The sequence below is a fragment of the Trichosurus vulpecula genome, chromosome 5 (genome assembly GCF_011100635.1).
Source record: "Trichosurus vulpecula isolate mTriVul1 chromosome 5, mTriVul1.pri, whole genome shotgun sequence".
Lineage (NCBI taxonomy): Eukaryota > Metazoa > Chordata > Mammalia > Diprotodontia > Phalangeridae > Trichosurus > Trichosurus vulpecula.
Window position 1 is genome coordinate 166965648 of NC_050577.1, and position 24287 is coordinate 166989934.

The 24287-nt window shown below is 38.4% G+C and overlaps 1 protein-coding gene across 1 annotated transcript; it reads left to right on the forward strand.

The window, feature by feature from the left end:
• Positions 1-3491: 3491 nt before the first annotated feature.
• On the forward strand, positions 3492-18338 carry LOC118852419 (phytanoyl-CoA dioxygenase, peroxisomal-like). Its single transcript, XM_036762162.1, has 9 exons — positions 3492-3642; positions 7097-7155; positions 7692-7802; positions 8278-8446; positions 11383-11464; positions 12788-12969; positions 13213-13362; positions 15722-15853; positions 17912-18338. The coding sequence occupies exons 1-9, from the start codon at positions 3532-3534 to the stop codon at positions 17963-17965; spliced, it is 1050 nt and encodes a 349-aa protein (XP_036618057.1). The 5' UTR covers positions 3492-3531; the 3' UTR covers positions 17966-18338.
• The last annotated feature ends 5949 nt before the right edge of the window (positions 18339-24287 follow it).

Consider the following 24287-nt stretch of genomic DNA (forward strand, 5'->3'; position numbering starts at 1 on the left):
AGTTTTCAGAGGAAGAAATTAAAGCTATCTATAGGTATATGAAAAAATGCTCTGGATCACTACTGATTAGAGAAATGCAAATCAAAACAACTCTTAGATACCACATCTCTCCTGTCAGATTGGCTAAAATAACAAAACAGGAAAATGATAAATGCTGGAAAGGATGTGGGGAGATTGGAACATTGTTACATTGCTGGTGGAGTTGTGAGCTGATCCAGCCATTTTGGAGAGCAATTTGGAACTATGCCCAAAGGGCTATAAAAATGTTCATACCCTTTGACCCAGCATTACCACTTCTAGGGTTGTATCCCAAAGAAATCACACAAGCGGGAAAAGGACCCATATGTCCAAGGATATTTATAGCGGCTCTTTTTGTGGTAGCCAAGAATTGGAAATCAAAGGGATGCCCATCAATTGGGGAATGGCTGAACAAGCTGTGGTATATGAAGGTAATGGAATACTATTGTGCCATAAGAAATGGGGATGATACGGACTTTGTAACAACCTGGAAAAACCTACACGACATAATGCTGAGTGAGCGGAGCAGAGCCAGGAGAACATTGTACACAACCACAGATATATGGACTCCGTGAGGACCAACCCTGACATACTTCGCTCTTCTCAGCAACGTAAGGTGCAAGGACAACTCCAGGGGACTCACGATGGAGAATGCTATCTTCATCCAGAGAAAGAACTGTGAAGTTTGAATACAGATCGAGGCGCACTACATGCTCACCTTTTTTGCTTCTCTTTTGTTTTAGTTTTTGGTTTTTTTGTTTGTTTGTTTGTTTTTGGTTATGTCTCTTCTTTCTCATGATTCATTCCATTGGTCATAATTCTTCTCCACAACTTGACTAGTGTATAATTTAGTTCAATGCGAAGTTATACATGGTAGTTATATGAGATTCCAGGCCATCTTGGGGAGGGAGGAGGGAGGGAGGGGAGAAAATCTGGAACTCAAAATTATGTAGAACCGTGTGTGGTAAACTAAAAATAAATAAATAAATTAAAAAATAAAAAAAATAAAGGAAAAAGAGCCAAACTTTTAAGTATTTCTCAAAAGCCTATCTTTTAAAAAAAGAGAGAGTTTCTTAATTAGAACTGTTGATTCTTGTTGTAATAATTGCATTAATGCTCCTTTTTGATGGTCATGGAAGCAATAAAATTGGAATTTATTGTTGGGTCTGTGAGGAAAGTAAATTAATTTATTCAGTGTCATAACTAATAAAAATGTCTTCATGTGATTTCTAAATCATCTAAGTTCCTTTAAAAAAAGAACCATGACTTTGACCCAAGTATAAACTCATGATATAAAACCCCATGTAGATTTAAGTGTAGATACATTTTAACCCAGAGTCCCTTTGACCATAAACAATTATTTCCCTCTCATCTCAAACTCCAGCTCCCTCCCCCCAATGGAGAATGAAAGAAAAACAAAAGTCCTGCTACAAAATGTCTGCATTGGCCATGTCCAAAAAATATGTCTGTATTTCGGGAAGTGATTAGAATATTTCTTCATTAATTCTCTAAAATTGTTGTTGGTCCTTACTCTGATCAGAGCTCTCACTTCTTTCAAAGTTACTATTGGCATTGTATAAATTGATCTCCTGTTCTCTCTTCACTTCACTCTCCATTGGTTCAAATAAGGCCTCCTAGGTTTTTCTGAAATCACCCCCTCCATCACTTCTTACAGTATTATAGTATTCCACCATATTTATGTACTGTAATTTGTTCAGTCATTCCCCAATTTATGGGTACCCCCTCAGAATCCCATTCTTTGCCTACTCCCTCCCTTAATCTCTCCCCTCCCATTGCTCCTTCGCCTCTTTCCCTCCTGTTTTTCTGTTAAGTGAGATGTATTTTTGTACCCAATGGGATATGTACATTCTTCCCTCCTTTGACCAGTATAGAAGATAGTGAGGTTCAAGTGTAACTTGCTCCCCTCACCCCCTTCTCCTTTTTTTTTTTATAAATGTCTACTTGCATACCTTGATTATATGAGATAATTTTTCCTAACCTTCTTTTCCCTTCCTTGTCCACTCCCTTCCTCTCCTTCTAGTTTTCTCTTAAACCATTAAGGCATAACAAGATCACTCCCAGGCCCTCTATTTCATTAGACTCCCTCAATGACTTCTGATGATGATAGAGTTTAGTGCGGACACATATATCTCTCCTATATTAGAATTCAAGCTGTTTATTTTTGTCTAGTTCTTTATCATTGTTTATTCATGTTTATATTTTTATGTTTCCCTTCACTCCTATGTTTGAACTTCAAAGTTTCTATATGGTTGTTATCTTTTCATCAGAAATGTTTGGAAATTTTCTATTTCATTAAAGTTCCATTTCCCTCCCCCGCAAAGGATTATATTCTGTTTTGCTGGCTTGGTTATTTTTGGCTATAAGCCAATATCCTTTGCTTACCATATTTTAAGCTCTCTTCTTCTTTATAATGTTGGCTGATAAATTTTGGGTGATCTTGACTGTGGCTCCAGGGTCCTTGAATTCTTTCTTTCTAGCTGTTTTGAGTGTTTTTTCCTAGAAGCTCTAGATTTTGCTTATAATGCTTCTTTCAGTTTTAGGTTTCTTTCAGGAGATAACCAGCAGATTATTTCAATTTCTGCTTTGTCCTTTGATTCTAAGAGATTTGGGTGGTTTTAAGATTTTTTGAACTACGATATCTAGATTGTTATTTTGATCCTTCCCTGGCTTCCCTGGCTCCCCTTCCCTGACACATTTATATGTGTCATCTCCCTGTTATAACACAAACTCCTGGATGGCAGGGACCATCATTGCTTTTGATATTTGTATTCTCAACTCTTAGTACAGTGTTTGACACATGGAAAGTACTTAGTAAATGCTTTTTTTCATTTCTTTTTATGTCCCCTTTTCTCTACTCACATGGTCACCATCCTCATTCAGGCCCTCATCCCTTCTTGCAATTGTCTGTCTCTCATCATTCACACATTTGTCAAACTGATATTCCTGAAATAATGGTCTGATCTAAAACCTTGAGTTTCTTTAGCTGACATCTGCCCATTTCCATTCAGCACTAAAGGTAATGTGGGTTGAAGGATGGGTTGCAGCTTCAGAGCTGGTTCAACCCCAGATGAGGAAAGGGAAGCCCAGAGAAGCTCACAATCATACTCAGCTAGCAGGTGGCACGGGTCCAGAATTTGAAGCCATCACCCTGACTCCACAACCTACTGGGACCAGGGATCTGTCGCTTTCTTTTGTATTTAGACACTGTAACTTTTCAGCATGTAAAAGTGCACTCAGCCTCCATAGTCTCCATAGGACGCTGGGATCAAGCGCCACTCCTCCCGATCTTCAGAGTACCCAACCCTGCTGGCTAAGCCCTTTCAGCTTCCAGGTGCGCAGCTCCGGCTCTGGCTTGGCTCCAGGTAGAGGTGATGCACCTGCACTCCTCTCTCTCGGGGAGGCGGAGCTGGGGAGCGGTTTAAATAAGACTGTGGTGGGGGCTCTCGGCTTAGTGCTGTCCGCTGCGCTCCTCGCTTTCCTCCTACAGTAGAGATGGCTACCACTGCTCTCAACGTCAACGACCCGGGGCGAGCTGGCAGGATCGCCACAGCCCGCCTCAAGATCCTGCTGGGACACCTCCAGGGCCCTGCGGCCCCGGCCATCGTATCCTTCCAAAGATCCCTGCGCTCCCAGAGGCCCGCTGCTGGCCACTGGTGGTCAGCCACCAGTGGGTGGTCGAACCTGGAGCCCGGGCAAGGCTGCGCAGGTGCGCGCACTGGTCCAGAGTGGATGGAAGCGAGGGGCAGCTCGGGCAGCAGCTGCTTCTTCCCTCTGGAGAGCTTCCCTTGGCATCTGTGCTATAGCCTAGGAGCGTCTTTCACTGACGTTCCAGAGGCCAAGGGATGGGTTAATTCGCAGCCAGTGTCTTTCCTTTTCGCACTCCGCCTCTTCTGCCCGGGTTTGTTTATCCTCTGGCTAATGGTTTTAGAAAATTTGTTCAGGCCACTGGACCGCAGGGTGCTGTGAGGGCCTCTTGGCCACCTCCTTCCCTCTCTACTGATCTCTTCTGACTGATTCTTACTCTTGACCTCCTAGATTGTTTTGCGTGTCCTCTTCCTCCATGATCTTTCTGGGTACTCTTTTGCCGTGCGTTCAATGACAGACATCACGTAGGTCTCTCTGGTCACAGACTTGGAAGCAGAGTCTTGCTAATTTCCCTTCCTGGTTGACTGAAACCCTAAGAATGTCATGTATAGTTTATATTTTTTTATAGAGTGAGCATCTAACCCCAAACTGTATGGTTCCTTGGAGGTTCCCAGGGTAGAGGGCCTCAAGATTACTAATGTGATCTCAGATTCCCTTGGTTCAAGGACTGAAAAAAAAATCCCTGCTAAGCCTGGGTTCTTTTGTTGATCTCCTTTAGATGAGTCCCTTTCCTAGGTATCTTCTCTAGGCACTTGAGGTCTGAAGTAGTGTAGTGACTTGCCTAAAGTCACAGTTTTAAAGATTGTATTATTTCTCTCTCATATGCATATCTCAAGTCGAAGGTTTTGCCTTAGCAATTTTTTAAAGGAAATATGTGTACTTCACTAGTTTCCATTGGCTCTTTCTGTGTAATATTTAAGATATATTGTTTCACAGGAAAAGAGAAGTTACCCACTCAAAATAATTTGTTTCTCTATTATCAATAGGGAAAATTTGAGCTAGAAGGAATAAATGGAAGGTTTGCCTAGATATCTGTGTCACTTAATTTCCAGGATCCTCAGTTCCCTCATCTGTAAAATGATGGAATAGTGGACCCTAAGGGCTCTTCCCACTCTAGGCCTATGATCTTAAGATCAGATGACTTCTAAGGTTCCTTACAAAGCTGGGATCCTGTGGTTCTGTGATTATTTTGCCAGGTCATACCTCTAGTGTTGATTGAGGACGTGCTTTGGCAAGTCTGATCAATAACTGTGCCTGAGATTTTGTTCCAATCTAGGAAAAATCCCACTTGTCTCACAAGATTGGTAAAGTTGTTTCTGTAACCTTCCCTGAATATTTTTTTTTTACAATTGAGTTTCAAAATAATAGTGAGTTTAGGATATACATGTATGGATTTTGCATCTAAAATTTCTCCTCACATTCAGAACTGGAAAGCTTTAGAAGCCATCCAGGTCAATCACCTCTTTCTGCATATGAGGAAATAGCTGAAATGTTGTAACCAAAATTATATAACAATTAGTGGCATAAGTGAAAATAGAGGGGTTAGGTCTCTTGACTACCTAACCGGTGCTTTCTTCTATGCTACATATTCTGAACTTTGCTTTCACGTGCTGGTTCACTTTACCTCCTTCGCTCTCTGTGCTCCTCATTCTTCCACTTTTTCAACGTGAACATCCATCTCCCAATTTCTATCTGTAGTTCTATTCTCTATTGTTCATAGGTTCATAGATCTAGAACTGAAAGGAGCCATAGTTACTGCATCCCGTATTGTACAGTGAGGAACTTTGACCCAAGATGATTAAAGTATTTGCTTAAGGTCATGAAGGCAATAGGCATCATAAGCAACTTCTTTGACTCCAGGGTCAATACCCTTTTTGTTGTAGCATGTTGATCTCACCTGTCCATGGACAATTACCAAATCAATACTTCCATCTAATCTCTCCCCAGAGCTCCAGTTGCATATTGCTTTCAGACTGTTCTGTTGCCACCTCACCTTCACCTTGTTCAAAACTGAACTCCTCATCTACTACCTGAAACCTGTCCCTCTAACTAACTTCTCTATTTCTGTTGAAGCCCTCTTGGTCACATCACTTCATAACTATATAGTCATTATTCTTTTCCTTCACACTATGTAAACAATCATTCTCCACAACCTGTCATGTTACCTCCAAGGTGTCTTCATCTGTCCTCTCCTCTTTCATACTCTCACTGCGTCCTTCCTAGTTCAGGACCCCATCTCTTCCTGACCAAAATATTAGAATAACTTCCTATGTAGTCTGTGTCTTTCCACTCTTCCTCCTTGACAATCTAGCCTTTACACTACTGCCCAAGTAATCTTCCTTATGCACCAGAATGATCACATCACTTCTCTTACTCAAAGATCTGTGGTGACTCCCCATTGCCTGCCAGATAAAGGATAAAGTCCTAATCCTGGCATTCAAGGCTATCCACAGGCTGACTTCAACCTGCTTTTATAGCTGAGAAATGCATGTATCATATCTCTAGGTATCCCTAGTGTTTAGCACAGTGCCCTGAACTCAGTAGGCACTTAATAAATGGTTGAATTGAATTTGTCGAAGGAGTTATTTAATGCAGATGACAACTGTATAAGACTCACTACGTAGGCTGCCTTTATAAAGTTATTCAGTGATTCAGTCATAAAGCTGGAAATAGAACCTTGTTAACTGATACTGGTCTTCCAGCTAGATTGTGTTCTGGTATTCAGTGTTTGTCTTTCTCTTGTTTACTTTTTATTTTTTCAGACCCTGCCTAATTACTTCCAGTTTTTTGCTCTAGACTCCCACTAAATTGGATACCAAATTTAGAGAGTGTTTATATCTCCTCGTGTGTAAAGTCTTGGAAAGGCCATTATGTCCTTCAGGTTATTCAAAAGTAGGTTAGATAATGTGGACTGGGAACAATGTTTCTGTGTGCAACCCAGGACCAGACTGAAGAGGCAGTGTATGATGTAGGAGAATGAATCTGTTCTAACTGGAGGCCAGAAGATGTATTTTGAACTCTCTGTGAGACTTAGTTTCATTCAGTTCACATTTCTTGGCCTTAGATCTATCATCAGTTAAATGAATAGTGTAGAATAGAATATCAGAGGTTCTTAACCTGGCACTGATGAACTTGTTTTTAAAAATATTTTGTTAACTGTATTTTTGTATCATTAGTTTCCTTTATAGTCCTATATATTCTATTTTATGCATTTCAAAAACCTTATTTTGAGACAGGGTCCATAAACTTGTCAGACCGCCATAGAGGATTATGACATTAAAAAAGTTAAGATCCCTGGGCTCAAGGATCTCTCAGGCCCTTCCATCTCTAAAGATAAAGTGAATGCATATGTTGTTAATGGGAAAGATTTTGCCTTTGAGTATTATTTTATTTAACTTAATGTGTATACTAGGCAGCTTACCCGACTTCAGCTTCTTTTGTACCTCTCGATTTCCATCCTCGGAAATTCCAGTAAGTGCTGTTTTAGTTAATTTTTAAAAATAATGCTGTGTACGTAATTGCAATGTATGTATTAGTTAATGCTAGGAGAACTAAATGGCTCCTTGCCTGATTAGAATTTTTATTATACATAATCTCAAATCATCAGACGTGTTTTAATTGATATGGTATTCTGGCAGCAAAACACTTCTGTTGCCAAGAAATGGCTTATAATTCAGAAGGAAGAGAAAATGTCACAAACTATGTAGTATGGTGACTATATCTGTCAGGATTGCTGAATATGATATTGAAATTAGTCTGTGTCTTGATTATATTAGTGCACTGAGCAATATTTTTATTCTGTCCTTCTTAAATTACTTTTTAAAAGGGAATCCCTTGATGTTTATGGAGTGCATTTTAATGCAGGCCTGTAATTCACATCCAGCCAAAATGAAAATACATCAACTTCAAAATTATTGATGTGCTTCCCCCCCACCCGCCTTTTCTCCCTGTTCTCTCATGTCCTCCTCTCCCCACCTCCTCTTATCTCCTTCTACTTTCCCCCATAGGTACACCCTGGATAATACTGTCTTAACCCTAGAACAGAGGCAATTTTATGAGGACAATGGTTTCCTGATCATAAAAAAACTAGTGTCTGAAGAAGATATTCAACGCTATAGGTACAGTATAGCCATTTATTTATTTTTTTAAATAACATAACACAAACGGAATAAAGATGACTAACATTAGTTTGTCTAGGGTTTCTGAGGCTTCTTTATGGCTCAGGATTTAAGCATTTAGCGAGGGGAGATGTCTCTCAGTAACACCACTGTAGGTGTTTTGCCACCAGTGTCTTCAGGCATTTTGGCCATGGCAGTGAATTTCAACCCTGATTCTATTAAATGAGTGTGACAGTAGGGGGCAGCAAAGACATCCACCATTTTCTTTTCCAGTCTTTGTACCATTTCTATTTAGGGTTGGCTATAGATAAGCTGTAGGTGAAGAGACCTGTGAAGACCCTTTGAAAACTTCCTAAATGTATCTGTTGAAAAGGAGTCTTTGAGTGGATGCTGTCAGAAAGCAGTGTTGTGTTGTTAAGATGTCAATTCTGTGGTGTTCCAAAGGATGATGGCATTTTCAATTTGATTTCTCCAGGGATCAGTTTGAAAGGATCTGCAGGAAGGAAGTGGAACCCCCAGGAATAGAAATCATGAAGGATGTAACCATTGCAAAATCAAATCTTTCTCCAGATGAGAAAATAATTACAAAAATCCAGAATTTTCAGAAAGATGAAGAACTCTTCAGCTACTGCAGCCTGCCTCAGGTTAAAAACTTTGCCTTGTTTTATTTTTATTTATAAAAACCCACAGACTTTATTTTTTAAATGACAGTTGTGTTGCTTACAGTTTTTGTGATCTATTATCTTTTCCTGGCTCTAAAACCCTTTACAACCTATAGCCCCAGACTTCACTGGTGCTGGCGGAATGTTCTATGGAGGAGTGAAATAGAGACTTTTTTTACTCATACTAAGTTGAAGACCGATGTGGTATTGTGGGAAGTATGTTGGACCTGGGATGAGGAGTGACCTAGGTTGGAGTCTCAGCTGTCACACTTAGTAGCTTTGTGCTCAGTCTCCTTGAGCTTTGTTTTCTTCTTCTGTAAAATAGAAGAAATAATACTGGTATTTCCTTTCTCACAGGAATGGAGTAGATAAAGTGCTTTGTAAACTTCAAAGCACTAAAAGCCTGGGTTTTATTATTGAGTTAAGGACTTCCCTAACTTTCTGGATACTGTCACCAGAGGAGGGAAAGAGGATATGGTTTGGCTTTAGTAAGCATGATTAGCCTAATATTTGCTATGTATTTTAATTTTTAATTAATTAATAAGCATTTATTTTCTTTCCCTCCCTATTTAAAAAAGAAAAACAAAACCCTTCTGACAACTACGCATAGTCCAACAAAACTTAATCCTTCATTGGCTGTCTGAAAAATGTATGTCTCATTCTGCATTTTGAGTCTATCTCCTTTCAGTCAGGAGGCCTTCCTGTGAATTGAAACCAGAATGTCCATGGCCAAGTCCCTAAACCTTTGTTAGCCTGAATTTCCCCACATATAAATTTGGGATGATACTGTTTGTTTTGCCTATATCACAGGAGTGTTGTCAGGAAAGTGCTTTATAATTCCTCAAGTTCCCCATCACTCAGTAAGCATTTCTTAGGTACATACTGTATGTCAGATACTGTGCTAGGCTTAAGGATTTAGAAACAAACAAACAAAAAAGAAACAATTCTATCTCTCAAGAAGTTTATATTCTATCAGGGGAGACAACATGTACATCTGTAAGTATATGCAAGGTAGTTTTGGAGGGGGACAATAGCCACAGCAGCAGAAGGAGTGAAGGGCACTCAGAAAGGGCCTCTTACTGCAGATGGCATTTGAGCTGAATTTTGAAGGAAATGGGATTCTAAGAAGTAGAGGTGAGGAGAAATGCATTAATTGTCATACTAATGAGAAGTCATTAATGGTAGTGTAAAAAAACCCTTTGGCTACAGGTAAGAACAATGCAATCTAAGCTGTGACACACACATCAGAGTTGTGCAACCCTGATACTTTATTAGTTGCTCAGAACCATCTTCATTTTTTTAATCAGTTGATTGTACTCTTCTATCCTTCCCTCACCCTCTCTTCTCCTTTTATGTTAGAAGATTAAAATCGATTTGGCTTTAAAATAACTGGAGATTCTCTTGATGATACAAAACCAAGTGTGTGTGTCACTGGTAAAGATTGACAACAAGAATTTCTCCACTCTGGCTTGTTACCAAAATGGGCTTAAGGAAAGTTTCTTGCTTTTTGCCGTCACCATCCTGTAAAAGCAGCTTAAGAACCACCTTGCATCATTAGAAAGGGCTAAAAAGTAAAAATACAGCTGGTCAAAAGTAGAATAAGAAGGAGGAAACCAATATGCACAATGATAACCAAATGTCAATGGAAAGATTAATGAGTAATTATACATTATGATGTGCTAATTGTTTAATGATGGTGTTTGAATTATGCCATGGTGACAAAACAATTGAAACTGATTTTGTCATCATTATTTAATTTTGTGTTATGTAACTCTATATTCAGGGCAGCTAGGTGGTGCCATCGTGCATGGAGTGCCAGGCCCAGAATCAGGAAGACTCATCTTCCTGAGTTCAAATCTGACCTCAGACTTACTAACTGTCTTACTCTCAGCAAGTCACTTAACCTTGTTTGCCTCAGTTTCTCATCTGTAAAAATAAGCTAGAGACAGAAATGGCAAACCATCCCAGTATTCTCTGCCAAGAAAACCCCAATGGGGTCATGGAGAGTTGGACATGATGGAAATTATTTGAATAACAATAATTCTATATTTGGTTTATAATCGTAATGGCTGAGTTTGGCCCCAAAGAAGAGATATGAAATGACACTTCTCCCCTATGCTGCAGAAGTGGGCCACTGTGGGTGTGATATACTGTGGATCATGTCACACTTTCTTACTGTCTTATTTAGTTGTTTTATGCAATTTTTTTGTTGTACTTTATTATAAGAGATGAATCTCTAAAATGAGGTAGAGAGAAAAATACAGTGGGAAAAAACAATATAAGAAACAAAAGGTGTGAATAAAAATTTATTTTAAAATAAAGGTAAAAATCCTTGCCCCTTCCTGCCTATTTTATTTCAACTTTGAGTTCTTAGTTGAAGTCTTGCTTTTATCACCCCATAGCTGGTCAAAGAAGTACAAAATTGCATCCTGGAGCCAAATAAACGATTTGGGAGGAATCATTTTTTGTTATTGGGACTTGAAATCCACTTCAAACATTTACAAGCTTTGTGACCTAGTGTGATAGGCTGGAGAGAAGGCTGGACTTGGAGTCAGGAACACCTGAGTTAAAGTTCTAACTTCAACACTTAATTAGCTCTGTGATCCTGCACAAATCACTTAAACTTCTCTCATTTTCCTCATTTCTTAGATGAGAGAGTTGGACTCCATGGCTTCAAAGGACCCTTTCGAAATCTATGATCCTAAGTGATTCAAATTCTCTGAGACTTGGTTTCTTTATCTGTAAAATGAAGTAATAGAATTTACCTCGCTGGGCTGTTGTGAAGAACCATAAAGCCCTATAGGCATGTGGGCTACTGACGTTGTTATTTTGGATTTCATGCAGATAGTTGAAACTTCACTCTGTGCTATGATCTATGCCCCTGATTGTTCATGAGCTTTTTCTTCCCCCTGTTTTAGATTGTTAAATATGTCGAGTGTTTCACTGGACCCAATATCATGGCTATGCATACAATGCTGATAAACAAGCCTCCAGATTCTGGTAAAGAGCTTTTATTTATATTAGGGGCTAGCTGGTGGGGGACCTGTGGAATGGGGATCAGGAAAGATACGCTGGTTGCATCATAAAAATTGAGGTAAAATCGGCATCCCAACCTACATGCATTGAAGTAATGATTCTAACAATGAGTAATTTGGGGGCATATATTTTAAATGACTTGCATTGTTATAAAATCAAAGTGTGACAGTCTCAGATATTTGTCCATGGCTGTTATTACTTCCTTAGCTTTCATAGGAATTTAAGTTGGGGCACCTAGGTGGTGCAGTGAGTAGAGCACCAGCCCTGAGTTCAAATCCGGTCTCAGTCACTTGACATACTTAATAGCTGTGTGACCTTGGGCAAGTCTCTTAACTCCAGTTGCCCTGCCTTCCTCCCTCCATAGGACTTTAAGTGCTTATCTAGCCCACTCATTTGATCTATGATTTCATTGAGATAAGTGCTGCCTCCAACCCAAGGCAAGATCACAACGTTTATATAACTTCATAGGTCTTCAGGGGAATTGTTGTGACGAAAAATCTGTCCTGTGACTGACCTAGTGATGAGGCTCTCTAACCCTAGCTAGACTGGTCCCTCGGCAGTGGGCACTAGGCACATAGGACATCACTAGGCTCATACTGAAAGCCTTTCATGTTTTGATAGCACTTGTCAGAGCTAGTATTTCATTGGCATTGCTTTTTAGAACCCAGGCTTCCCTGCTACACTATAATGAGGCATTGGCATAGGTCAAAAGTGGAATAGATCATATTCTACTGCTATGAATAACCTAGCCTCTGAGAAGATGGCTCAGAGAATCGTAAGTGACCAGGCAAATCCTCACCGCAAGGGCTATCCAAGGACGTTGGGTGTCCTAAGAAGAAAGAGACCAGAAGCTGAGGGTAAAGTTAGCCAAGGGCAGGAGGTCAGCTGTGCTAAACCCAGAGGAGGTTCAGTGGGATTTGTGTAGGACATCAAAGTGCAATATGACTGATAACAGCATCTGTGCCTCCCCATTAAGTAACATTCTCTTGAAATCTGGTGGTGCCTGGCCACATTTCCCTATTCAGCATCTTACTGTCATATCTGGTATTTGAAGTCAAGTCTCACTGAAGGTCCTCTAGGATACTTAACCTTTTTAGCTGAACCGATTGTTATTCCTATGGTTATATTTCTTTATATTTTATATTTTTTCTAGGATGCGTATTTCTTTATATATTTCTTTATAATATATACTCTTTGTAGGAATGGATATTGGCTATTTGTTTAGGGAAAGCTGAGGAGTTCTGAGATTAGAGCTTCTTTTGACATATGGATTGGCTTCCATTTCAGGGAAGAAGACTTCTCGCCATCCCTTTCATCAGGACCTGCACTACTTTCCATTCAGGCCTCCCAATTCCATTGTCTGCGCTTGGACTGCCATGGAACATATTGATAGAAACAATGGCTGCCTGGTTGTGTTACCAGGCACACACAAGGGCACCTTGAAACCACATGACTATCCTAAATGGGAGGTAGGTCTGACTACTGAGAGCATGCAAAAATAGAGCAAGAAAGGTTAATAGAATTTTTCCTTACATTTTTCTTTGGAAAGACATGATAAGTGAAAGGCCTTTCTTGGCCAAAAGCATTATTCTGTATTTTGAAATTTGGATAGAGAGCAGACATCAGAAGACTATTATTTTTTCATTCCAAGTCATTGGCTTGATTTATTTTACTTCTTCTAAGTCTAAAACATGGTTTGTTTTGTATTCTAGGGGGGAGTTAATATTATGTTCCATGGTATCCAAGACTATGATTTAAACCAACCCAGAACTCACCTTGTGATGGAGAAGGGAGATACTGTTTTTTTCCATCCTCTGCTCATTCATGGATCTGGAAGAAATAGAACTGAAGGGTTCCGGAAGGTAACAAACAATAATTTCCCTCCCAACTGCAAATAGATTTGTAAATCAAATTTTAAAGTGGCATTCCAAACCTATATGAACTGTGATTATAATTACAAGGTGTCAGTAAGTGAAGATTTTAGTCTATTTAATTAACAAGGAAGCTTATTCCCTTACTTTTATCAATAAAGAACCAGCTTATATGGATGTCTCATTGATTGACAGGCATTCATGTCCTCAGGAAAAAAACAGTGTGCTTTATTTTTGTTTTGCATTTACTATTTGGTATATGCTGCAAACAATATGTGACATCATCACCAAAACGTGACAACACAATCTGGAATTTTTATAGGACATTACTACCTGTCCTGCACTCTGTGATCTAGTCCAATTAGCCTTCTCTATGCTCCTCACACTTGCCATTTCAACTCCCATCTTTGTCTTTACATGGATTATTCTCATTCCTGGAATGCACTCCTTCCTCACCACGGCCTCATAGAATCACTTCAAGATGCAGAGCAAGCACTGTCTTCCACATGAAGCTTTCTCTGAACACCCCTCCCTCCAACTGCTTCTGTCCTCCCTCTCAGACCACCTTGTATTTGGCTAACTTGAATTTATTCTCTTTAATATATATTGAATTTATTTGTATTCATTTCATATACATATATATGCACATACATATGTGCACACACATGCATGCACACTTATACAGGGCATCCCAAAAGTCTTATTACAGAGCTTAAAACCGCACTAAGACTTTTGGGACACACTGTATGCATCCTTGTTTGTTATTTTTCCTGTTAGATTATAAGCTGCTTGTGAGTATATTTGTATTCCCTGTGCCTAGCATAGTCAGTCAGTCAGGAGGCATTTCTTAGGTACCCACTTTGTGCCAGGCACTGTGCTAAGCTGAGGATACCAAAAAAAAAAGGCAAAAGACAATCCCAGCACACAGGAGATACTTAATAGACACTGGCTGATTGATTCTTTGACTTAGGCAGCTTGAGTGGACAGAACCAAAGACAAAAGAGAGGGCAGTGTCTTTCTCTAGTGTTCTAAGAGATCTGTGTGGATCCCCTCCCTCTCCAGCGATGTAGACTTGTAACTCCTCTGTGCCTTAGTAGGTGGTTTGATGATTTTCTGTGGTCAAAAATAATTCACCCTCTAGTTTATCACTTAATTCATCACTGGCCCACTTTGTGGTGATGAGCTCCTCTGAGCTTAGCTCTAGACCGGTCCTCAACCAACCTCTTCCTGGATCCTTATTTGAAATTTTTCTACCTTGTACTCTCTTGGTATGAACTTCAAGAACCCCAGGGTCACTTCCATGACACAGTGAGACATTAGAGCAGGACTTTACTGTCTTTACCATGGGAGAGAGGTGTTTTTAATGCCAACTACTGCCTAAAGTTCCATGAATAACCTTTGCTGTAGGTCCCAGATGCACTTTTGGCAAAGAGCAAATTCATCCTGAAGGTTGTCATTACTCTCACCACACTATGAAAAATTCTTATAATCTTCTATTTTAACTGTAGCCACTTGGATTCAAGTTCCCATTCCCATTTTCTAGGTGCAGGCAGGAGTTCAAAATTTGCATTTATTGCTGCCAGAGAAAAGCAATATAGGAATCATTAGGATGTGTTGATTGTAACAGCTTTAAGTATTCCTTTAATCTGCTGGCATGGTTATTACTTTCCAATAGAGCACCTTGATTATACTATTATCCTTCTTACCACTTAAATAAATAATCAATTATAAACTCAGTGAGATAACTTCTATGGCTAAGAGGCTAATAGGATCATAATGTTGGAGATCAGAGATTAGAGACCATCAAGGCCAAACCTCCTCATTTTACAGATGAGCAAACTGAAGCCTAGACAGTTGTGACTTTCCCAAGATCACCCAAGTGGTAGGTGGCAGAGCTGGGATTTAAACCCAGGGCTTCTGACTACAAATCCAACATTCTTCCCTGTGCAATCAGCCGTAATTCAAAAATAGAGCAAATACTTATCAAACAGTGACATGGTATAGGAACTGTGCTCGGTATTTGGAAATCCAAAAACAAAAGGAAATCCATTCTACCAGTAAGTGTTTTAAGGAGATGGAGGAATCTTTTGAAGATTGAGAACACTGAAACAATGAAAAATGTTAAAAACGAGCAAGTTGTATGAATAGTTACCAACCCTTCTGGTTCTTTTCAGGGAAAGAATGACTTAGGTAGCTTAGACTGCTTGTACTTTTAGAATTCCCCTGCAAGGGCAGGCTAAATCATAGTCCAAGATAGGAGCTAAGTACTCAGTTGTGTAATTCATTTATTGCCCCTCAGGGCTAGTGACAATTGGATTTCTTTTTATATTAATTGGCTCCATGTATACAGGCGATTTCCTGTCACTATGCCAGTTCTGATTGCTTCTACACTGATGTAAAAGGCACCAGTCAAGAAAACATTGAGAAGGAACTTCAAGGCGTAATAGAAAGAAAGTATGGTGTTGCCAATGTCCAATTGAAGGTAGGTCTGTATGAAATGAAAAGGTGAAAAACTCCAGGTTTTTTTCTCTTTTTTTTAAATGAAAAGTAATTCCTGATGGTATTTGATTTAGACATAGATACCCTTCATTAAGATGCCCTGCCCGTTGACAGTAATATTGTTAATACATCCTAATGCCAAATCTAATTGTGATGATGGAAGAAGCATGATGTAAAGTGATTTTCTTGGAATAATTTTTAACACTGTTCTCCTGGAAGTGGCAGTACAGTATGAGGGGGTGGGGTAGAGAGCTGTCATGGAAACCCAAAAGATCTAGGTTCTACTCTGTCATCTACTGGCTGTGGGTCCAGGCAAGTCCCTTAGCCTTTTAATGTTCTAGGTAACTCTCTAAGACTATAAGTTATAGAGAAGATATTGACTTGCTTTGGTGGAAGTTGTTTCCTCCTCTGGAAATTAGCTGTACTGATGAAATCACAGGTTTATTCCCAGTCCCAACCTATGGAACTAACTGTCCACTGTAATGTTGTTTCACTTAACTTGTATTTTCCTCACTCCCATCTACGTCTGCCGTGAGACTCTTCCCAAGTCTCTTTTCAGCTGTCTTACCCTTTCCATGATAACCACTGGAGCCTCCATTCAGTCATTAACAAACTTCCCTTCAGCAAGACACAGTTTCCTTCCCTGTCTCTTTTAATTAGATGTGTTTTTGCTTTTGCTTTGTCTGAAATCAAGATTGCTACCCCTGCCTTTTTTGCTTCAGCTAAAGCATAATAGGTTCTGCTCCAGCCCCTTGCCTTTACTCTGTGTGTATCTCTGCGTTTTGAATGTGTTTCTTGTAAACAATATATCATAGAATTCTGGTTTTTAATCCATTTTACATTCTAGATTTTTTTTCTGCTCATATTCCTCTCATCTTCTACTGCTCATGGAGACTTGGCTCGTTACAGAAGATATTACATTCCTGGCCACTCTCTCTAGTAATGATAATAACAGCTAGCATTTTATATAGCCCTTTTAGATCATATATTATCTCACTTGATCTTTATAACAATCCTCTGAGGTAGGTAGGTTTTATTATTGCCCCATTTCAGAGATGATGAAACTGAGGCTGAGAAAGTTTAAATGACTTACCTAAGATCACACATTTGGTTAAGTATCTAAGGTGGGGTTTAAACTCATGTCTTCCCAACTTCAAATTCAGTATTCTATCCACTGTGCCATTGAGGTGCTACCAAGTATTGGATGTGCTTTCTGTTGGAGGAAAAGGAAAATTCCTTGTTCTTCACTTCCATTTTTAGATCCTTTCTTTACTGCTATTACTCAGCAGTCTCTCCACTTTGAGGTTTATTCCATCTACCTATGTCACCCCATCTCAATCCTTGCTGTAGTTATCAAGAGCCTCCTTCCTTTCTCAAGGAATTCATTCTCTGAATCACAGATTCTTCTCCATTCCAGCCCTTGCCCTTCAACTTGGGGACTTCAGTATGCACAAATACTCTGGTCTTCTGGTTCTTCAGCCCTCTCAATTTCTCTGCCCTGTATCGCCACTCCACCTACAGGGATGGCCGTACCATCGATCTCATCCTTGCCCATGACTGTGCTCCCTCCACAATCAGGAACACTGAGATTTCTCTCTCTTATCAGAAGCCCCTATCATTCCAACTCTGCCTGCCTTTGTTTTCCTAAAACTTTTCTTCATTCTCACTAGAACTGTTAGTCCCTCTATCCCTTTTTCTATTAATTATCCCTCCTTTGCTTTCACTTTCTACTCTTCATTATTGGTCCTATAGTTGGCTCTTCACATTGTCTACTTTATCCTTCCTTGGTTGTGGTCCAGTGAAAAGCTCTCTGGATTTAGCATCAGAAGACCTGCCACTTAATACACTTACTATCTCTATGGCCTTCGGCAGATTATTTCATCTCTCTTGGCTTCTGTTTCCTCATCTTTAATATGAGCAGGTTGGACTAGATGAACTGTAAGTTCATTTTTAACTCTTGACCAAGTTAGAATTTATTTTATTTACTAACCAGTACAGCTATTCAAGAACTTAAATTTTTTATGTTTGGGATTATTTTTAGGATATTTGGAAGTTTCGAGCACGGCTTGTGAAAGGAAAAAGAATCAATCTTTGAAGTATTCCTCAAAAATCAACAGCAGGTGCCTACAGAGAATGTTATCATATGAGAAGTAGTGATGCTTGTTATCACATATTAATGTGAAAAAGCACTTTGTTGTACGCAGTATTATCTGCATTGCACTCATACTGCTTTGACAGATACAAAGATTAAAATGTGTAATGTGTAAAAAGCTTCAATTAGTGTCACCCCTGATAAAAATGCTTGTGTAATTTCAGAGTAATCCAAGTCTTCAAAAACAAAGATGGGGGGTGGGGCAGGGAGGAACCATCAAAGCACCTCTTAGTCAGAAGAAAATCTACTGAGTTCAGAATCTTTGTACTTGTAAACTACATATGCTAGTAAAAAGTAATGGCTGATTGCTTTCATAGTTAGGAGAAACCTATTGTAGGTGCTTCTTCAGGGAGACAGAGGATAAGAATTTGTTCTAAGCACGTAGTTCTTTAATCAATGGAAGGTTGTGGAATAAAGTAAAGGAAAGACTGCCTTGTTCTACAACTGACCATGGACCAACAGCCCACCTCTCCCCTCTCCCCCATTACCTCTTAAAAAACTGGATTTAATTTATTCCTTTCTCTTTTTCTGACCCTGAAGAAGAATAGGGTAACCACCTCTGATGCTTACCTTTGTGTTCTTCTCAAGCAGGAGAACTGAAAGTCTTCATTCTTAGGACTGATGTTAGGTTAGGTGGTAGGGAGCTTATCATATTGTTTTGATTTTAGGTCAGAGTAAACATGGCCTGTGGTGATTTCTTGCCATCAATCTTCAAGTTTCCATTTCCTTCCTCGCTTATTAAATCAGGTTAAGGTAGTAAGGAGCCATATTTCACATCCATTTTCCAATCAGGGCAAGGATAATTTGCTAGCACTAAAACAGGAAACAGAAGGATATGGTGGACCTCCCAACACTCCTATCCTCTCCATTCTTGCCATGTAAGTAAAAGACATGTTTCCTTGGCTTTTCTCTGGTTCCTAATGGACAGTAACTGTAAATGCACCTAGTTTAAGTCTACAACCCCCGCCCCCCATCCCCAGTTCTGCATTGGATGATGGCATTAGAGTGGCAGGAACCAGTATGAGAAAACTGGGCAACGGAAAGACTAATAAGAGAACACAAATGAGGACTATAAATGTGAGCTAGATGGACTGATGTCTCACTCTGGAATACTGAATTTCTCCAACCGGTTTATGCCAATTTTGGAACAAAGATGCTTTTTAAATAAAGATAAATAGTAGGGGGAAAAAGCAAATGAACGAGTTGTGGTTATTTCTCATGAGACTCTATATTATGTGTGTGAATATGTCCTGCTATGTGGTGGTGTTCCAGCTGCTGGGAGAGCAGTATCTTCTGGAATATCAGTATCTTCTTCTAGGTCAAAATCAATTTTTTTTAAAAAGATTTTATGTTTTGCTTTTATTTCCTTTACTTCCACATATATTCCTCTCCTTCACTTTCCCAGGGAGCCATTTTATGGAACAAAGAATGAAAAAGAAAAGGGGTGGGGGGAGCCAGTTAAGTAAAAACAACAAACACATCCACCAAGTAACAATATATACAATTTCCCACACTCATAGTTTCCCACCTCTGCAAACAAGGGAGTGAGCTTCTTTTTGTCAACTCTTGCAGGGTTAAGCTTGATCATTTTAATTATGTAGCATTTCGTTTTGGGGTTTGTTCTTTCCATTTACACATACAGCACTTTAGCTATTGTGTCTATTATTTTCCTGGTTATACTTGGTTTTCTTCAGTTCAACCAGTCAATCAGTTGATAGAAGTTTTCTTATTCTACCTTAAATTCTTTATATTGATTATCAATATCAATATCCTATTTCATTACTTTCATATAATCATTATCCCTGTGCTTAGCTATTCCCCCAAGATGGAGATGTACTTTGTTTCCAGTTCTTTGCTATCACAAAAAAGCACTACTATGAGTATTTTTATATACCTGAAGCATTTCTTTCTGTCTCTCTCCTCCTTGGACTATATGCTTAACAGTGAGAGCCCTGGGTCAAAGAATATGGATATTGTAGACCTTTTCTTATCTGAATTTAAAATTATTTTCCTGAATGCTTACCCCAATTCAGAGCTCTGTCAACAATGTATTAATGTGCCTGTTTTCCGCAGCCTCTCCAACATTGTTGCCATCATCCACCATCTATATTTATCATTTGTCATTTTTGACAATTTGCTGTGAATGAAGTGAAACTCCAGAGCAGTTTAGATTTGGATTTCTCTTATTAGTGATTTGGAGCATTTCAAATGATTTGTTAATAAATTTTTGTTAATAATTTTTTGAGAACTGTTTGTTCATATCCTTTGGCCACTTTTCCAGTGGGAAATGGCTCATAATCTTAAATATTTTGTGCATTACTTATATATCTTGGAGATTTGAAATCAGTTTTATCAGTAAACTGCACATTATGTATAACGTCTGGTGGTAAAAAACAAAATCACCAAGATTGTCTTCCTTGAACATTAGGTCCTTTGGCATTGCAGCTTCAATGAGGGTATATGTCCCTCTGAATAAGCATAAACAAACAATTTTGAAGCAAAAATGGACAGGACATGCCTAAATCGTTGACAGCTGGGGAACAGCTATCTGTATGTCACTTTATGCTGTGAATTCTGGGCTGCCTCAGTGTGAATAAAAGCATATCACCTCAGGCTGAAGTTAAAAGAGGATCTGGAGAAAGGGGATGGCTGACTGCTCAGAGGGCACTGCTTCGGTAGCCCCCACGATCTTGTGTTTTCTAGGCTTGTGTTATAATAGACTATTGTTTCTGCTCTCTCGTGCCTTGTCTTCCCTGCTTCATAACTATACCCATTTCATTTCTTTGCAACTTTCCAGATCCAGATCCTTCCATACTAGAAATATCCAACTTTCTAGCCTGGTTGAGTCAAACTCAAATAGAAAAGAGACCACTAAACCATACATAAAGATTCCTGTGGGTCACATAGTGATTTAGTTTTAAAATGTAATATCATTTTCATAATATTATTTAGTTACATACTTTTTTTTGTATTTTTATTTCTTTTCTTAAATACTTCCCAATTACATTTTCATCTGGGTCAGCTCACGCTCAGGAGGGTTGTGGACAAGATGTGGAGGGACCATATACTTGCTCTGTCCTAGTCAATCAATGGAAATTTCCTGCCCATGGCACAGAAACAGGGATACTTGGAAAACAGTTTGGCAAAAACTAGGTATAGACCAACATCTTATACCATATACCAAGATAAGGTAAAAATGATTCATGATTTAGACATAAAAGATCATACCCTGGGCAAATTAGGAAAGGATGGAATGGTTTACCTGTCAGATCTATGGATGAGAAAAGAATTTATGATCAAACAAGAGATAAAGAGCATTGTGAAATGTAAAATGGATAATTATTATTGTATTAACTTTAAAAAGTTTTGCACAAATAAATCCAATCAACTGAAATTATGAGGAAATTAGAAAGTTGGAGAAAAATTATAGCGAGTGTCTGTGATAAGGCCTTATTTCTCAAATATATAGAGAACTTAGTCAAATTTATAAGAATACAAGTCATTTCTCAATTGATAAATGGTCAAAGGATATGAACAGGCAGTTTTCAGAAGAAATCAAAGCTCTACTAATATGAAAAAATTAGCTAAATCACTATTTATTAGAGAAATACAAATTAAAATAACTCTGAGATACCCCTTCACACCTATCAGATTGGCTAATGGACAGAAAAGGAAAATGATGAATGTTGGAGGGGATGTGGGAAAATTGGAGCACTAATGCACTGTTGGTGGGGTCGTGAAGTGATCTAACCATTCTGGAATGCAATTTGGAACTATGCCTGAAGGGCTATAAGACTATTCATACCCTTTTACCCAGTAATACCACTACCAGGTCTGACTCTCATTTAAAAATATTTTAGCAGCTCTTTTTGTGGTGGCCAAGAGTTGGAAATTCATGGGATGTCCACCAATTGGGCAATCCCAGTGGATCATCAGTAAACAACATGACCCTCTGTATGCTGAGTCACTGAAGTATCTGTCCCCTCTGGAGAGCCAATTATATCTTTATTTTTTCAGTGACTGCAATCCAAGTATATTATTGGTCTCTTCCTTTGCTGCCCTCATCATTTTCCTAGGTGTCTCAAGTGAAGCCACAAACACATCTGATAACACTTTACTGCTTTCAAGCACCCGATAAAAGTTTAAAACATGCCTGATACTAAAGTATTACTTCTTTCACATTAAAGTACACCTGATAAAAGTTGGCTGCTTTCCTAAGTGAAATGGATGAATGTTTACAAAAATATAAACTGCCCAGATTAACAGAAGAGGAAATAGAATACTTAAATAACGCTATCTTAGAAAAAGAAATTGAACAAGCCATAATGGAACTCCCTAAGAAAAAAATCCCCACAACCAAATAGATTTACAAGTGAATTCTACCAAACATTTAAGGATCAGTTAACCCCAATACTATATAAACTATTTGAAAAAATAAGTAAGGAAGGAGTAGTACAAAATTCCTTTTATGACAAAATATGGTTTTAACACCTAAATCAGGGAAACTAAAAACAGAGAATGAAAACTATAGACCAATTTCCTTAATGAATATCAGTGCAAACATTTAAAATAAAATGCTGACAAGGAGATTACATTCATAGATCACAAAGATCATACACTATGACCAGGTGAGATTATACCAAGAATGCAGGGTTGGTTCAATATTAGGAAAGCTATCATTGACCATAACAATGACAAAAACCACAGAAATCATATGATTATCTCAATAGACGCAGAAAAAGCTTTTGACAAAATACAGTATTTGTCACTATTAAAAAAAAAACCACTACGAAGCATAGAAATAAAAGGAACCTTTCTTGAAATGAGAAGCAGTATTTATCTAATACCAAAAGCAAGCATTAACTGTAATGGGAATAAAACTTGAAGCCTTCCCATTAAGATAAGGGATAAAGTGAGACTGTCCATTGTCACCACTATTATTTAATATTGTATTAAAAATACTAGGTATAGCAATAAGACAAGAAAAATAAATAGGAGTAATAAAAACAGTCAATGAGGAAACAAAACTATCACACTTTGCAGATATGATGGTTTACTTAGAAAACCCCAGAGAATCAACTAAAAAACTAGTTGAAACTAAGAACAACTTTAGCAAAGTTGCAGGACATAAAATGGACCCATATAAATCATTAGCATTTCTATATATTATCAACAGAACCCAGCAGGAGAAGATAGAAAGAGTTCATCGAAGCTAACTGCAGAGTATAAAATACTTGAATGTGCCTACCTGTCAAGACCAACCCATATGAACACAATTATAAAATACTTTCCATGCAAATGAAGACAGATCTAAACAACTGAAGAAATATTCCTCATTGGTAGGCTGAGCCAATATAATTAAAATGACAATTCTCATTAACTTATTCAGTACCATATCCATCAAACTACCAAAGAATTATTTTGTAGAGCTAGAGAAAATTATTTAAAAATTTGTCTGGAAAAACAAAAGGTTAAGAATATCAAAGAAATCTAACAGAAAAATGGGAAGGAAGGCAGCTTAGCAGTCCCAGATTTCAAACTATATAACAAAGTGGTAATCACCAAAACAATCTGGTACTAAGAAATAGAGTGGTGGATCAGTGGAATAGATCATGCAGCAATAAAAGGTTATAGTACTCTATTGTTTGATAAACCCAAAGATCAAACTTTTGGGGTAAGAACTCAGCATTTGGCAAAAATTGCAGGAAAACTGGAAAGCAATTTGGAAGAAATTAGGAAGAGATCAACATCTCACATCATATACCAAAATTAGGTCGAAGTGGCTAAGTGATTTAGACACAAAGCATGATATTATAAGTAAATTAGAGGAACATAGAAAAATGTATCTGTCAGAACTATGGATAAGGGAAGAGTTTATGACCAAACAAGAGATAGAGAAGATCATGGGAAGTAAAATGGATAATTTTGATTACATGAAATTAAAAAGGTTTTATACAAACCAAACCAATGCTCCAAGATTGGAAAGAAAGCAGAAGGCTGGGAAAAAATTTTTTATAACAAGTGTCTGTGATAAAAGTCTAATTTCTCAAATATGTAGAGAACTGAGTCAAATTTATAAGAACACAAGTCATTTCCCAATTGACAAATGGTCAAAGGATATGAACTGGCATTTTTTTCAGATGAAGAAACCAAAGCTAACTATAGACATATGAAAAAATATATCAATATTGATTTGAGAAATGCAAATAAAAACATCTGAGGTACCACCTCACACTTATAAGATTGGCTAACATATCAGAACAGG